General features: G+C 50.0%; 1 protein-coding gene across 1 annotated transcript in view; it reads left to right on the forward strand.

The window, feature by feature from the left end:
- OTOF (otoferlin) overlaps positions 1-17,347 on the forward strand; it is a 109,706-nt gene that overhangs the window by 54,885 nt on the left and 37,474 nt on the right. The window contains exons 7-10 of the mRNA XM_006162226.2: positions 6,044-6,117; positions 7,611-7,737; positions 8,193-8,247; positions 17,070-17,201. Of these exons, the coding sequence (XP_006162288.1) occupies positions 6,044-6,117; positions 7,611-7,737; positions 8,193-8,247; positions 17,070-17,201 (388 nt within the window). The remainder of the gene's footprint in view (positions 1-6,043; positions 6,118-7,610; positions 7,738-8,192; positions 8,248-17,069; positions 17,202-17,347) is intronic.

Below are 17,347 nucleotides of genomic sequence, written 5' to 3' on the forward strand. Positions count from 1 at the left end.
CAGGTGGCAGTCCATGGGCAGAACACCCTGTAAGCCACAGCTTCCAGAATAGTACGTGGACCTGAGTCAATGGAACACTCGGGTCACTAAGTCCAGTTTGGTAGTTGTTCCTAAGTCGTGAATACTAAGCCTTCCCCCAGGACAGACACAAAGATGTGCTTCTATGTCTAAGCACAGAGCCACGAAGAAACCATCAGATACATAAATTAAGAGTTTACCATGAATGAGTAAATTAATTTTCAAATCTTTCCTAGAAAGAAATACCATTCCAGGGCCAGCCCATGGTATGGTGGTTAAAGCAGCTGGATCCCACATGGCCGACGGCATGGGTCAACTCCCAGACCTGGCAGCTTGCAAAACATGTGCATGTGTGTGCCCAAATGCTGAGAGAAGGGAGAAATGGGGAACAATAGTTTGCAGTATGACCATTCCCCAGGGGGGTGCTTTCTCACTTTCCCTTCTCTATCTCATTTTCTCTCTGTCTCTCTCCAGTGAGCTCAAAGACTCTCTAGCAAAATGTAAAAAGAGAGAGAGAGACATCAGCCGAGATTGTCGGTGCATGTCATTGTGACCACGGTGAATTCAGTAACAGAGAACTCAAATGGGATTCTAAATCCTCAGAGAACCCCAAGGCCTCTTCTTGGCTCCTGCTTTATCCACCTATGAATAAGGAGCCAGTTGGCTATAAAAAAGTTATTTTTTGCTAAGTTGATTATTGGCTTGTTCTGTTTCCCACCATATCCTGTCCTTAGTCATTGTAAAACGCAACCAGACCAAATGCAGACTTTTATTTCAAAAATAGTACAGCAGAAACCTACTCAATGAATTGCATTTTTGAAATAGAAGTCTTTAATACTGTGAGTAATTTTCCAAATCCCCTGATTAAGTCAACATTCATTGCAAAGATCCCCATTACCCTTTATCTAGAGAAGCAGGCACGCCCCTTTACGGGAACAGATACTGAAAGAAGGCAGAAAAGGCTTCCTCTCCAGTGAACTTCGGATGTGTCATCGATGAGAAAACTGCAAAGGCCAGGGTAGCGATGACATCATGCTCAACTCCCCAGAGCTCAGAGGAGCTGCAGAGCAAGTCTAGGAGAGACACGCAGGCCCAGAGATTGTAGCGAGAATTCTGGAAATTATGTCAATCCCTGCACGTGTCTGCATGTTCATAAAGGGACAAGCTCACCATTCTGAGATGGCCCAGACACACGGGCATACCAGTAAGCCTGCCTGCTTCAGATGGTTAAATTACAGCCGAGCGCGGTTTCCCCTTGGACTTGTTTCAGGGTTGGATAGCAACGGTAAATTCAGGTTTTTTAGAGAGAGATTTTTGTTACAGGGCATGTGTGCTTGCCAGAGAGAGACAAGAGACAGAAAACAAGAAGTCACCCTGCAGGGAGAATGACCAGACCACAATCTCTCCATTCTCCTCTCAGGATTTTGGGCATGCATGCGCATGTGCCCAGCGTGAGCTTTAAGCCGCCGGGTCTGGGACTCAAACCATGGTTGACCACATGGGAGTCCAATGATATAACAATTATGCCATCTGCTGGTCCCACGCTTAGTTTCTTTATTTTAAAATAATCTTAATGTTTACTTCCAAATATTCCTGTTTTAAGAAATAAAGTGACTTTTGGGACCAGCAGTTGGCGTAATGGCTATGTTGCTGGACTCCCATGTGGTTGATAGCAATTTGAGTCCCGGACCTGGTGGCTTAAACTCGCACCGGGTATGTGCGTATCCCGGGAGGAGAATGGAGGAGAAGGGATTACGGAGTAGCCATACTCCTGGGGGGTGATTTCTCCCTTTATGTCTCTCTGTCTCTCTCTGTCTTTCTGGTGAGCACATGCGCCCTATAGCAAAAAAAAAAAACAAAAAAAAACAAAAAAACAAACAAACAAAAAAAAACAACTCTTCAAGGAAAAAAAAAGATTGAATAGTTAAGGAGCATTTATATATCTATGCTTGAGTTGTCACTATCCCTCCTCAGAGACGGGAAGAATGATAGTTTTAGTATATCAAGAAGGATTGCTAACCTTGATTAACAGAGTTATTAGTAGTTAAGAATTGGTGATTAGGAGAATAATGTTCATCAATAAATGATCAGAATATAGGAATGGACACAAGACAAAGACCTTTGTCCCTTTGATACCAAATATACTACCGGAAAGAAACTTTGGAAGAAAGATCATGGGTGTTAATAGTATGAATAAAGTCAATTGAAGTTACTTTTGGACCACAATAAAAAGCAATCAAGCATGGTTTTATTTTAATTATTTCTCACAAGATATCATTTTATTCAGAAGTATTTGGAACTTAAATTCATCTCTAGTAGTGCTGGCTTTGGCTTAAAAAATGTAATTTAACTATAATGTGTTAAACTGGACATTTTCACTTCTGCATCATATTTTTGCTAATTATAATGATCACAAATATATTTAATTAGTTAAATTATAATTATTTGTTAATTGTCTATTTTTCCTGCTAAATTCAGGTTTTTTAGAGAGAGATTTTTGTTACAGGGCATGTGTGCTTGCCAGAGAGAGACAAGAGACAGAAAACAAGAAGTCACCCTGCAGGGAGAATGACCAGACCACAATCTCTCCATTCTCCTCTCAGGATTTTGGGCATGCATGCGCATGTGCCCAGCGTGAGCTTTAAGCCGCCGGGTCTGGGACTCAAACCATGGTTGACCACATGGGAGTCCAATGATATAACAATTATGCCATCTGCTGGTCCCACGCTTAGTTTCTTTATTTTAAAATAATCTTAATGTTTACTTCCAAATATTCCTGTTTTAAGAAATAAAGTGACTTTTGGGACCAGCAGTTGGCGTAATGGCTATGTTGCTGGACTCCCATGTGGTTGATAGCAATTTGAGTCCCGGACCTGGTGGCTTAAACTCGCACCGGGTATGTGCGTATCCCGGGAGGAGAATGGAGGAGAAGGGATTACGGAGTAGCCATACTCCTGGGGGGTGATTTCTCCCTTTATGTCTCTCTGTCTCTCTCTGTCTTTCTGGTGAGCACATGCGCCCTATAGCAAAAAAAAAAAAAAAAAAAAAAAACCTCTCCCTTCCCCCCGAAGAAAATATATAAATAAAATGACTTTAAACTTCAAGGCCCATAACTTCCCACGGGATGCCCAGACCCTTTTCCACTTGGGTGGGCCTGCGGAATCTGTGTCAGAGAGCCACAATTTCCTGCTACCTGGCACTCCCTCTGGGCCTCAGCAGCAGGGCCAGATCCCGTCTTGGGGTGCTGACCTTCTCCAGGCAGGACCTGTTTCTGACCAGACATACCACTCTGACCTGTCATCTCAGGTCACTTCCCTTGGGGGAAGGGGCTGGGCTTGTGGCTGGAGTGTGCTGTGATGGCCGTGGGTAGGTCACACATGGAATAGGGCTTGGGGCTCTAAGAATGGCACAGCCCAAAAGTGGTCAAGAAGTGATTGTGCGAAGTCGAATGCTGAGCGCTCCAGGAGACCCCTGGGTAATGGAGGAGAGACATAGTCGGATAGAGTCTGGGCAGAAAGGAATCCCAGACACTGGAGGGAAGGAGCCGGTGGCCTATACTCACCAGGCTTCCTAGGGCTGGGCCTATTACAGGGACGGAGTATGGCCTACAGCCCTACCCTTAGGGCCACAGGGGAGGCCAGGAGAAATCCCACCGGATGCTTTAGTGTCTGCCAGCCAGGACGGCTCCTCTCCCACTCTCAAATGATGTGTGCTCACCAGAGAGACAGAGAAAGAGAGAGGGAAAATGAGAAACCACCCCTCGGAGGGGGAAGGCCATGCTGCAGTCCCTTCTCCTCCATTTTCCTCTCGAGGTTTAGGGCATACACGCACATGTGCCTGGCATGTTTTTCAAGCCACCAGGTTCAGGACTCAAACCTTGAAGTCGGCCATGTAGGATCCAGCGACCTTAATCACCACGCCACCTGCTGGTGCCACATGATTGTTTCTAATGGATTCATTGACCTGTTCGACGTTATGTCACCAACAACTTAACATTCACGGCAGTGTTGATGCTTCCCAGATGCATTCATGCTTACATTATTTTTGAATGAGCCCCTTCTCGGTCAACCCGGGCAGATGACGTCCTTGTCTGCAGATCACACTGGCACACGGACCACCTCCGTACCTAGTACACACCCTCAGCCAAAGCTCCAACTGGTCAGGATGGGATTCACACTCACAGAAGTGCAGCCCCACAGCATCGGGCACAGGAGCCAAGGCAGAGCAGACATATCGATGACCTGGGAGACAGGATCTCCGTGCTTAGATGCCCCTTCTGCACTGACTGTGTGGCCTTGAGATTATTCTCACCTCTCTGAGCCTCAGTTCTTTCACTGGTCTAGTGACCAGAATCATATGTCCCTCCCGAGATTGCTAGGAATCTAGCATGAGCAGACATGCAGAATGCTGCAATCTTCCTTCAATTCTCCATCCTATCAGGATCTTGCACACGGTTTTTACATGCGACTGGAACCGGGACTCAAACCCTGGTCAGCCATATGGGATCCACCTCCCTCTGCACACACTTAACTGCTGCATGACAGCTGGCCCCAGTCTTCCTCTTTACAAACCCCTTTATTCCCTTTTCCTCCCATCATTATGTCCAAACAACATGATCTTGGAGAGGACAGATGCAGACTTCTGCCATCCTTTTGCAGGATTCGTGAACATGATAGTGAGCTGGTGCCACGTGAAAGCGCAGTTCTCTATCGTCCCCTTGCTGGGAGACAGACATGCCCTGTCCTGCATGTGGACAGTAGAGAAGAGGTCTGGGGTTAGGATAAGACCAGGTTTGGGAATCAGGTTGGCTCCCAACTCTGAGTAGAGGGGCTTGAGGTTTCAAGGCCATCTCTACAAAGACAGAAAGGTTTGCCCAACCTCACCTTACCCAGCCTAAAGGGCAGAGAGCTGCATCTTAGAAGTCATCATCAAGCCTCCACAGGGAGATGCATGACCCAGAGTGGGTGGGTTCTGCCATCGGTGCCCTGAGCCTTGTCCCACCTGAGCCTCCAGGATGACAGAGCCACACCCAGGAGGAGGGAGAATGGGAAGCAAAGGGAGTCAGGTATCCTGCTCATGCAATATGGATGGGGTAATGGAATACTGCACTTTACCGCCTGCTGATCCGACTCCTGGTCCCTCCTGGAGCCAGGGACCACAGGCTCGGCTGCAGGGACATCACTGAAGGGCAGTGAGGACCCCTGTCCCTGTCCCTCAACCCCTCTGACTGCAAGGCCCATCACCAGGGGAAACAAAGCCACACCAAGCCAGAGGAAGAGGTAGGAACCATGGAGTCCACCATGTTCCTGGGGGTTAGGGGAAGGGGGATTCCACAGTGAGAAGGGACAGCTGGGCACAAGCCAGGACCAAAGACAGAAGGGAAAGGGCCCATCTCCTCCTTTTTGTTGAGGACCAAAGATCCTCCCAGGACATGGAGAGGCTGGAAAAGGACAAGGCAGGCTTTGCGCCGAGGGCCATCTGAGAACTGAACAGCTATATCCGACCTTATCGCCAAACTTGGCTGGGGCCTCTGACCCTCCGATCCCCTCCGATCCCTGCCTTTCTGTTCTGATCTCTGTTTCCGTGGGTCGTCAGGGTTTCTTTCCAACCTCGTCCCAGGGGTGAAGGATGGGGTGGGGTGGGAGATGATCTTGGGTACACAGGAAGAGCCCCAAGCTCTGAGGAGCTGGTCGGGGGCTGGGATCAGGCTGAACCGTCTAAGACCCGGAGGCGCTCCACTTAAAGGGCTCTTCCACTCAAGGCCACCTTCCCTGTTCGCTGGGGTCCCAACCCCCTCAGTGGTGTGAAGGGATAGGGAAGGAGGAAGTGGTGGGGTTTCCTTCTGCCCTAACGCCCTCATGGCTCCCAGTGCAAGAAGTCAGACCCCACTAAATCCTGGGACTGAGGCTGAGGGGCCAGGGTATCTCCAGCTGGTTCTCTGATGGGTTCTCCCGTGTTCGTCCCTTCTGTTTGTGTTTCCCCACGCGCCCGTCTCGGTCCACCCCTCTGGCGGCCCTCCTCACAGAGCCGGGAGGAGCGTCTTCTCCGCCATGAAGCTCGGCAAGAACCGGCCCCACAAGGAGGAGACGCAGAGACCAGGTACCGCACGCGGCCCTGCCAGGGCTCTGTCTGCCGGTCGCGACGCTCTCCCTGGCAGGTCCCAAACAGGCCCTCCCAGGATTGGCCGGCCAGAGCCACCTGGGCGGGGCCTGGCTTCCCATTGGCTGACCGAGGAGTCCGGTCCCGCCCGGGAATCGCGGTCCTGTCCGGTGGGGGCGCCCGAGAGGCGGAGGGTGGGAGGACGGCTCGGTGGTCTCAGTGTGAGCGGGGATCTCTGTGCGCCCTGCCACCTCCCTTGCTCCGCCTTCTTTATTCTTCACACAGAAGCCGAAGGTTTTTCACTGGAAGGGGGAATAGCAAGACGTTTGGCAGATTCTCTGTTTCTAGGGGAAATTAAGTGCAAGAGCGCGGGCTCAGGGGCCGGACTCTCTCCTGGCCCTCCCCTAGGCCTCTTCCCAGGCCCAGGGAAGGCTCCGTGGGCTCGGGAGAGGGGCAGGCTGGGCCTGGGAGGCTGGAGAGGCCTGTGGCATTGGAGCTGGCAGCTGGGGAGTAGGCATGACAGCGTTTACGAGGATGCAGGGAGTACCAGCAGGTGGCGTGGTGGTTAAGGCACTGAACTCTCAGATGGAAGACCACGGTTTGAGTTCTAAGCCTGGTGCTTGCTTCCTCCCTTCCCCTCTCCCTCTCTACGGTGAGCGCACATGCCCTATAGTAAACTAAAAGATAATAATACATAAAATTAGATAACTTTTTTTTTCCAAAAGGAGCTAGGACAAGCGGAAGACAAGGGAGAAGTGGAGTGGATGGGGAGCCGTGTAGGCTTCTGCCCCACCGCACACCCACTTCAGGCTCCTAACTGTCCTCCCAGCACCCCTATGTGGCCCACTGTCCCCTAGAATCTCTCCTTTCCTTTTGCCCTCTACCAATTCCAACTGTGTTCTTCTCCTCTTAGACTGAGAGAGTGTGGCTGTGGGTTGAGGCCCAATCCCACCATCTCTGGGCAGGTTCTCAAAATCATTTCTTCACCTCATTGGATCAGTGCACACCAGTGCAGGGTTAAATTTTGAATTCCATCCACTATTTTTATATAGATAGGTTTACTTCTCTCTTGGCAGGTCATGGTAATAAAGACTAGAAATACATGTGTAAAGTGACTGGCATTGTGCTGGACACAGAGTAGCCACTCGATAAATGATAGCTCTTGCCACAGGATGTAGGTAGGTTTGGATCCCTCATTCTCAAAGGAATTCCCTACTTCTCAAAGGATATTCAGTACTTAAATAAATAGCACTCACTCGATTACAGTTACATTCAACTACAAATTTAAAAAATCGAGACCAGACAGAGTATCAAGTACAACCCAAAACTGAGATTAAGTCGAAAACACTGTAGATACACAGACCATAACATCCTAAACACACGTTACCCAGTAAACCTTGAACTTCGCTCTCAAGTTTCTGATGCCAGAGTGAAAGGGGAAACACAGTCGCTGCACACCGCCCACCCGCCTCACCCGGCTCCTTCTTCCCCAGATGAACCCGCAGTGCTGGAGATGGAGGACTTGGACCACCTGACCATGCGGCTGGGGGATGGCCTGGATCCCGACTCGGTGTCTCTAGCCTCCGTCACCGCTCTCACCACCAATGTCTCCAACAAGCGGTGAGTACACAAGCCCCACATCACCCCCCTGCCTCCACCCTCTTGGGCAGGACCCAGCTCACCATGTTTGGAGTTTGGGTAGGGAAGAGTCACGACCCATGGACACCTTTGTCCTAACCTGGCCCTCTCTTCAGTTCCTCGGATATTGCTCTCATCTCTCTCCCAGCTGCAGGCCTATTCTCGGGTCACGGAACACTGCCAGGTCTAGGGAAGCCACAGGGCTGCCCAGCCATGTTTGAGCCTGTCGATCTAATGTCAGTCGCTCTGGTACTTCTGCTTTAGGCTAGTCCTGTCTGTTGGGGCTTCTAAGAACTACTGCTTCCCATTCTATTGGGTGGTCCTTGAGTGTTTCAGTTTCATCCTTCTGCCCTTCTCCAAGGCCTAACCACAACCAGTGCCCTTCTCCCCCCCAAGCAGCTGCTTACCCTGGCCTGATGGTACATTCTCCTCCTCAGATCTAAGCCAGACATTAAGATGGAGCCAAGTGCCGGGCGGCCCATGGATTACCAGGTAGGTGGGTACCTGGAGGGCTTGTGCCTTACAGACTGTGCTCTAGTTGGGGGTTCCAGGCAGATGTGCACTGGAGACTCTGTTGGGGGCATGGATCTTGGGACGTCATAGAGCACCCCAAGCTGAATATGAGCTCCCAAGGTAAGCTTGGTCCTGCGAGGCATTCCCAGAAGTGTCATAGTGGAGAGAGTCAAACCCAGGAGGAGCGTGAGAACTCTGCTTATGCTGACCGGAGCTCTTCCGGGACTTTGTGTCTAGTGCCGAACTTCATGAAGTAGGAGGGACCTGGAGACTCAGGAGAACCACAAAAGAAGTATTCAGACTGTTAAAATAAGACCCTTTGGAGATCAGTAGTTGGCATAATGGCTATGTCACTGGACTCCCAGGTAGTCGACCACAGTTTGAGTCCAAGGCCCAGTGGCTTAAACTCATGCCAGGCGTGTGTGCGTGCACGCCCAAGATCCCGAGAGGAGAACGGAGGAGAAAGGATTATGGCATGGCCATCCCCCTCCCAGGGGGTGCTCTCTCGCTTTCTGTCTCTCTGTCTCTCTCTGTCTTTGCCATATAGCAAAAACCTCTACAAAAAAAAAGAAAGAAAGAAAGAAAGAAAGAAAGAAAGAAAGAAAGAAAGAAAGAAAGAAAGAAAGAAAAAAGAAAAAAAGACCCTTTGAGGAAAGGTTTATTGATGGCTTTTTTAAAATTGTTGCTTTATATTATTTTAATGCTGGAAGTAATGTCAATCCTGGTTATCTCTGGATGGTAAGAATGTGGGTGATTTTTTTTTCTTATTTTTGCTTCTCTGTATTATCTGAGATTGACACTTAACATTGTTATTTGTGTTTCTAAAGCTAGAGAATGAAAGCTGAGACCAGACAGACTGGGAATGTGACCACAGTGTAGGCAAGATGAGGATGTACATGGCTGTGGCCACTGGATAGGGCCACATGGTTCTCCCCACAGCCCAGGCCCTCGGTCTTTCCTCTTTTCCCAAAATTGACCAGAGCCTGAGAGACAGAGTTACACTAGCACAACTCACAATAGACTGATGATGTACAGGTCAGAAGCACCTAGTACTGACCTGGAAAATCTGAAAGTGGGGAGGAAGAAGCATCTCTTAGGAAGGGCTCAGGGACCATCCTTGCTCCAGACCCTGCCCTGGGGGCTAATGGGACCCAGTTATAGGTCAGACGATTGCTGGGCCTTCCCAACATTGAGTAAGCTAGGCGACCCTGGCCAGGGGGACAGAGTCTTTGGGAGACCCCACCCCCCCGGCTTTTGGCCGTAGGGATGTTCCATCTGGGTACAAATGCCAGGCCCCACGATCAGAGTGAGTGCCCCCCCGCAGGGTAGAGCTTTATCTTTGAGGGCCACTTCACAGCCCCCCCCAATCCTCCTCCTTCCCTTCCTCCTCGTCTTCCTTCTCCTTTCTTCGTCTTCTTTCTCTTCTTTTTTCCCCCAGAGGGAGCACGTACTTGCTGGATTGAGACAAGAGAGTGGGAGAAAGCACTTCCCCGGGGAGCCTGGTCACTCCACAGTCCCTTCTCCATTTCCCCATCCCGTTTGGATTGGAGCACACATCCATATGCTTCAGGCACGTTTTTAGGCACCAGGGCTATGACTGGGGTGCCAACTGTGGTAAGCCACGTGGGATCAGGCTCCCTTAACCACTGTGCTATGGAGCTAGCCCGTGCCGTTGCTTTTTTAAAGACATCCTCCGCTCCCCTTACTCAAGGGTTCTTTAAAAGACTAGACAGCACCCTACCATGGAAAAGTGCATCTGATCCTGTTTTCTCAAGATGCGCTTTCCTCCAGTAATCCTCGCTCCAGTTTGTTTCCATGTACTCAGCAACCATATTCTCAGGAGCTTGAAAAGTAGTCCCAGGCAGGGTCAGATAGACCCTTCTCTATGGTTTTAAAAAACCTCAAGCCACTGGGCTTCCTGGAGGTTTGGGGGAATCTCATTCCTCATCTCTCTCCCAAAACCCAAACCCAATGTCCTGAGGTTTCCGAAGGCTTTTCCAGCAGACTAGACTCAAAGGTTTGCTTCTCTGAGACAGGAAGGGTCTAAAGACTAAAGATCCCAATTCAGATACCATGTCCCTAGCCTGCCAAGTAAGAGCATGTAAAAAAACAGAGTTATTTGGGACCAGTAGTTGGCGTAATGGCTATGTCGCTGGACTCCCATGTAGTCGACTGCTGTTCGAGGCCCAGACCCGGTGACTTAAACTCACGCCAGGCACATGCACATTCATGCCCAAGATCCCGAGAGGAGAAGAGAGGAGAAGGGATTGCAGTGTGGTCATCCCTCCGGGGGGTGATTTCTCACTTTCTGTCTCTCTGTCTCTCTCTGTCTTTCTGGCGAGTACATACACCCTATAACAAAAACCCCTCAAAAAATAAAAATAAAAATAAAACAGAGTCATGGCTATTAATGTAACTTAGATTTGAAGGTTGGTATATGCCAGGCACTGGCATAGGAACCATCTGTGAGCATGTTTCCATGTAAGTTAGTGAAATTTTCACAATGACCCACAAATGGGAATGACTGCATCTTGTAAGAAGCTGAGGAAGTTAAGGCGCTTACCCCAGGTCTTCCAGCTGGTCAGGGCTGGAGCCGGAGTCATACCCAAGGGTCTCTGACTACAGCAGTCAGCGAGACTGATTTCTCTGTAATTGAGCCTTCTGGTCCCTGAGTCATCGTTAGCTTACTCCTGACTGTTTTCAAAAGCTTCCTGCCAGAAACATTTATTAACTGGGCCAAACATTTTCCCTCCAAAGACATTTTCAACCCTCTGAACTGAACAAGACGGCTGTTGTATTTAAGCTGAGAGCTCAGTTTTTCCTGCCGGGTTCATTCGGAGCCCAACTGCAACTATTAACACACTTTGAGGGTAAGCTAAGAGGATGCAAATGTGAAATTGCTTTTGCTTCCAATAACTACCATGTATAAAGCAATACAACCAGAAGGGACTTCACTCTCTTGGAGAACTTGGCTTTGATCAGTTAGAAAGACTTCGTTGAGCACACCCAGCTGGCGAGAGGAAGGAGGTCTTCTTCACTCGGTCCAAGAAGAATCCCAAGTGCTTGGACCCATCCTCAAGGGTGAACAGCACCGAAAGGGGACCTGGAAGTGCAAAGACCGTGTGTGCCCATCCCCCCTTGTTCCTCCCACTCAGAATGGACACGATCTGGAAGCCCTTTCCTAATTACTGGCATCTCACAGGCAAGAAGCTGGCCTGGCTGCAGTGGCGCAGATACACCACTGCCTGGGAAGCTGGAAGCTGCACGGGAGGCCCTGGGTCCAACAGCCAGGCTAACCTGAACACGCCAGCATGGTTACCTGTGCCTGCAATCCGGGCTAATCGAGAAGTCAGGCAGGAAGATCACGGCACGGCAAGGCTCTGCCCAAAATGCCTCTCTCAGTCTCTCTCCCTTTCTCGTTCTCTTTCTCTCTCCCTTCCTCTCTCTCATAAAAGGAAGTAGGGGAAAGGGCGAGAAGCCACAGTCACCTCCCTGCGAATGTGTCATTTCCCCACCACCGTGAGCAATGCGTGGCGCCTGGCAGAGGTGCCCCTGGTGGGTCATGGAGTCTCGAATCTCTTTCCTACCGTCTCTTCCTGCACTGAGACTTCATGTGTTCACTTTGGACATTTTCAGTTCCAGTTTTACCTGCATTTCATCTCCTGGGCCACTGACTAGAGGCCGACAGCCTCGCCTGACTATAGTACCTACTCCCTGCTTGGTCTCCCTGCCCTCGTACTGCCTCTCTCACTCCATCCTCTATTCCAGCTGTGATCTGCTCAAAATGTGGGTCTGGTCATGTCACACCGTGGCCACCCGGGGAGGAGGGCAGATAAAGGATGTCATGGAAGAGCAGGCCCAGAGGGTCCACCCGCTCTCACCGCTAGCTCCCAGCTGATGTCCTCAAAGCATCATCAGATCCCTTGGGAGCAGGTCACCAAGCACCATTATCCTCGGGTCTCCCGGGGGCGGGGGGTATAGATTTACCTGTCAGCATTGTTCCTGGCAGTGGCTTTCATGAAGCCGCTTGGGGATTAGGTCTCTTATCTCAGAAAGCAACAGTGGAATCAGCGATGACCAAGAGTCAGCTGGCCAGTTGGTCCCAGTCTGGCTCCGTTTGCCTCCTCATTTTCCATCCTGGAAAAACCGAGTCCTCTGCTGATGAGTGGAGAAAAGGATGGTCAGCCTGCTCCCTCGGAAACCTGAAAATGACTTATTCTTATTATTACTATTTCAAGTGATGCGTTTCCTCTTTACAGAGCCCCAGGTGGTGGTGGGGGGGGGGGCGCAGGAATAGTATTCCACACCCCAACACCATGCAGGGCTTCAGCCTTTCTCTTGCATTCTCAGACTTCCTCTTGGGGTGTCCCTCAACCAACAGAGAGCACCTCTGGAGTCTGTCTTCCCTCCTTGCTCCTTTGGGTCCTCTGCTCTCCTTCCCACCCTCCCTCCGACCTTAGAGCCAGAGCTCCATCCAGATGGTCACCACTGTGACATCTGCTGGCCGCCTGCTCCACGGGGAAGGTGGACACTTAAGAATCCTGGAAACAGGGAACCAGCAGTTAGCGTAATGGCGATGTCGCTGGACTCCCCCATAGTTGACTGCGGTTTGAGTCCCAGACCCGGTGGCTTAAAACTCACGCCGGGCGCGTGTGCGTGCGTGCCCAAGATCCCGAGAGGAGAATGGAGGAGAAGGGATTGCGGCATGACCATCCCCCCTGGGGGGTGCTTTCTCGCTTTCTGTCTCTATGTCTCTCTCTGTCTGTCTGGCGCGCGCATGCGCCCTATAGCGAAAACCTCTCAAAAAAAAAAAAAAAGGAATCCTGGAAACAGGGAACCAGCAGTTAGCGTAATGGCGATGTCGCTGGACTCCCCCATAGTTGACTGCGGTTTGAGTCCCAGACCCGGTGGCTTAAAACTCACGCCGGGCGCGTGTGCGTGCGTGCCCAAGATCCCGAGAGGAGAATGGAGGAGAAGGGATTGCGGCATGACCATCCCCCCTGGGGGGTGCTTTCTCGCTTTCTGTCTCTATGTCTCTCTCTGTCTGTCTGGCGCGCGCATGCGCCCTATAGCGAAAACCTCTCAAAAAAAAAAAAAAAGGAAAAAAAAAAAAAAAAAAAAAAAATAAGGAATCCTGGAAACAGGGAGGGGGCAGGAAGGCTACCATTATGGCCAGACCCCAAGATGGAAAACAGGAAACCCGAACACCCTCTTGGCATTGAGAAGGTCAGTCTCCTGCTGGCATGGGATAAGCCAAAACTGTGCCTGTCGACTTTCCAGTCTTGAGTTTGGCAGGGGATGAAGCAAAACATTGGATTTTCAAAAAACCTCTAGCATAAAAAGATTCATAGAAATGAAAGCATTATAAACCACTGGGTTGTCAGAAAAGTCGTGACACATTTTTGCATAGAAAAAACACATTATGACTTTTCCAACAACCCAGTACTATCAAAGAATATTCTGGAAGGACCTCTAGTGTCTATTTCCTCTCTTCCCAGTAAACTCAGAGCTAAGTTAATCAGCCCGACTTCCTTTTTAGCTCCCTGAAGAAATGCTGATTATTGAGCCTCTCTGAAGCTCCAGATTCGGAGCTTCCACATCAGTCTCTTTGGCATTTCAAGTCCCAAATAGCAATGTTTGCTTTCACAGTCCAAGCGTGGCTTCCACTAGTAAATATGCAATTTCCCGTTTTTATGTCTTCCTGGCAATGTTCTCACTGGCCTTGGAGTTTCTGGGATTTTTTTTTTTTTTTTTAACATTATTGCTTCTGATGTGTGGGTTTTTCTTGGCTTTCAAAATATTTATAAGGGCCTTGACAGACACCGTGGATGATTCTTTTAGTAGTTTCTTTTTTTATGAAAAGGGAAAATAAGTCTCTCGAGTAACATCATATTTAGAAATTGCATCAAAGCACAGAAGCTAAAACACCCAGTGTCCGAGGGGAGCAGCAGAGTGAGCAACCTTTAATGGTTTCGTTAGAAGAATGCACGGAGGCAAATGCCAGTGCTGGCTGAGCATAGGCTCTTTCGTAAAGTGCAAGTTTAAGAGAGCCAAGTGGGATGATCCGAAACATTACAGACGACCTCGCTACTGCTTGAGAGACCAGCCACTTTAGCTGGAGTAGGTCCTAAGACTTTCCTAACAATAACTCACATTTCACAGAGCTTCCTGCAAGTTTGAGTTCCAGACCCAGCAGTTTGCAGCTCTTGCTGGGCACGCGTGCGTGCATGCCTAAAATCCCAAGAGGAAAACAGAGAAGGGATTGCAACATGGCCATCTCCCCTGCTTTCTCACTTCCTGTCTCTCTGTCTTTCTCTGTGTCTCTGGCAAATGCACGCACTCCAGAGCAAAAATCTCTTGAGAAAAAAAAAAGAAAAAAATCACTGTAAGAAAGACAGGGAGAGAAAAAGATAGAGGATAGCGCTCCCAACCAGGTCCTGCCACCACAATCCATCTTCAGCTCCAGCCAGCCTGGGCTGTGATCTGTGAATCTGGACCCTTCCCATGTGGTCAGTCTGTCAGGGCCGCAGAGCATCCGTTTTACCACTGCCCCCTTTACAAAGAGCTTTGACACTCGTTATTTCACTGACCCTCACCCAGCCTTCAGGGTAGATGGAGTCTCTCTCCTCGCTCAGTAAGCCTGCCTGGTCACCTGCACTCACGCCTGGTGAAGTGTCACTGCAGGGCTGCATGCCAAACCCGGCAACCCCAATTCTGTGCCTCTTCGTATTCCATCATGGCTACCCTAATAGCGACTGCCATTTCCAAGTCCCAAGTGAGAAATGATCACTTAAAATGAGAGTTTAGGGGTCCAGCAGATAGCGTAATGGTTACATCACTGGACTCCCACATAGTCAACCACAGTTCGCATCCCAGACCTGGCAGCTTAAAACTCATGCCAGGCATGCGTGCGTGCGTGCCCAAGATCCTAAGAAGAGAATGGAGGAGAAGGGATTGCCATGTGGCCATCTCCCTGGGGGATGTTTTCTTGCTTTTCATCTCTCTGTCTCTCCGTGAGTACACACAACCTATAGCCAAAATCTCTCTAAAAATAAAAATGAGGGTTTAGGAAAAGTAGAAATTTACATTAAAAATTACACACACCTTTGGACCAGCAGATGGTGTAATGGTTACATCTCTGGACTCCCACGTTGTCGACCGTGGTTCAAGTCCTGGACCCAGTGGCTTAAAACTCATACCAGGCACTTATGTGTGAGTGCCCAAAATCCTGAGAGGAGAATGGAGGAGAAGGGATTGAGGCACAGCCTTCCCCCAAGGGGAGTGATTTCTCACTTTCTGTCTTTCTGTCTCTCTAGCAAGCGCACACACCCTATAGCAAAAATATCTCTCTAAAAAGAAATTGGGACCAGCAGTTGGTGTAATGGCTATGTCACTGGACTCCCACATAGTCGACCGTGGTTCGCGTCCCGGACCCGGTGACTTAAAACTCACGCCAGGTGCGTGTGTGTGCATGCGTGCGTGCGTGCCCAAGATCCCGAGAGGAGAATGGAGGAGAAGGGATCGCGGCGTGGCCATCCCCCCTGGGGGGTGATTTCTCGCTTTCTGTCTGTCTCTCTGTCTCTCTCTCTCTCTGTCTGGCGAGCACACGCGCCCTATAGCAAAAACCTCTCCCCCCCAAAAAAATTACACACCTCTTTCTCTTTTACCTTTTTAGCTATTTAGCTTAAAACCTATAAGCCAATAATCATTTACAAAAACTTTATAAGGGGATGGAGTTTGTTTCAAACCAACCTGTTCCTGGTCCCAGTAGGAGCTCAGGAAATAATTGTCGACTAACAGGAAAAAGCACTCTCAGAATAGCAGTTAAGATTCCAGGGAGCCAGGAGGTGATGTGGTGGTTAAGGTGCTGAACTCTCACGTGGCCGACTGTGGTTGGAGTCCCGAACCTGGCAGCTTGCTTTCTCACTTTCCCTCTCTCTCTGTCTCTCTCTGGTGAGGGCATGTGCCCTGTAGCAAATTTAAAATAATAATGATAATGAATAAAATTCAATAAAATAATCATTTAAAAAAAAAAAAAAAAAAGAGTACAGGGGGCTGGATGCCACTGCAAGGATGCAGTAAAATGCACACGACATGCAACCCGGAGTCAGAGAAGTCGGACAGGTGGGCACCACAGCCTCACTGTAAACAAACGGAGCAGGGCGGGGATGTGGAGGGGGCCAAACCAGAGAAACACAAAGAAGTAGAGAGGCCTGGGGCTTGATGAAGAAGCCTGGAGCGGGGTTTAGATGCAAGCTAATGAAGACCAAAAAGGCTTAATTTAGGGCCAGCACGCGGCATGGAGGTTACGAGACTAGATCCTACGTGGTCAGCTGTGCAGTTTGAGTCCTGGACCCGGCCTCTTGAGAATCATGCCGCCACATGTGTGTGCGTCCGAAATCCCAAAGGGAGTATGGAGAAGGGATTGCAGCCATTTGCACTTTCTCTGTGTCTCTAGCAAACACACGTGTACTCTATATCAAACTAAGAAGGCAAAAAAAAAAAAAAAAAAAAAAAGCTTAATTCCTGAAGAAGCCTGTGAAGTGAGTTCAACGTCCCGACCCCACTCCTCCCTCATCCCTTAGACAGTCCAGTGAGCTCCGCCTCAGAGGTTACCCAGCCCTCGTCCCATGTGAGTGAGGAGCCCGGGCTAGAGAGGACGCAGCCCAGGATCGCCCAGAGAGTTGGAGGTGTGCTGAGAGAGGAGCCCCGCTCACTGGGCCTCCAGCCCTGCGCGGCCCCGGCTACGGCAGGACCAGGCTCAGGGCTCCTGCAGCCCATCTTCCTCCTTCTGCCTGCAGGTCAGCATCACGGTGATTGAGGCTCGGCAGCTGGTGGGCTTGAACATGGACCCCGTGGTGTGCGTGGAGGTGGGCGACGACAAGAAGTACACGTCCATGAAGGAGTCCACGAACTGCCCCTATTACAATGAGGTCAGTGCCCTGCGGCCTTAGGCGGGGGAAGGGAGCTCCCAAAATGCGGCAGAAGCCGGGCCCAGCCCACCCAGGCCCCACAGGAGCCACGGGGACACAGGGTTGCCAGCAGGGACAAGCTTCGGCGCCACTCACAGGCAGGGGCA

The sequence above is a fragment of the Tupaia chinensis genome, unplaced genomic scaffold (assembly GCF_000334495.1).
Source record: "Tupaia chinensis unplaced genomic scaffold, TupChi_1.0 Scaffold139757_1, whole genome shotgun sequence".
NCBI classification, from domain to species: Eukaryota; Metazoa; Chordata; class Mammalia; order Scandentia; family Tupaiidae; genus Tupaia; species Tupaia belangeri.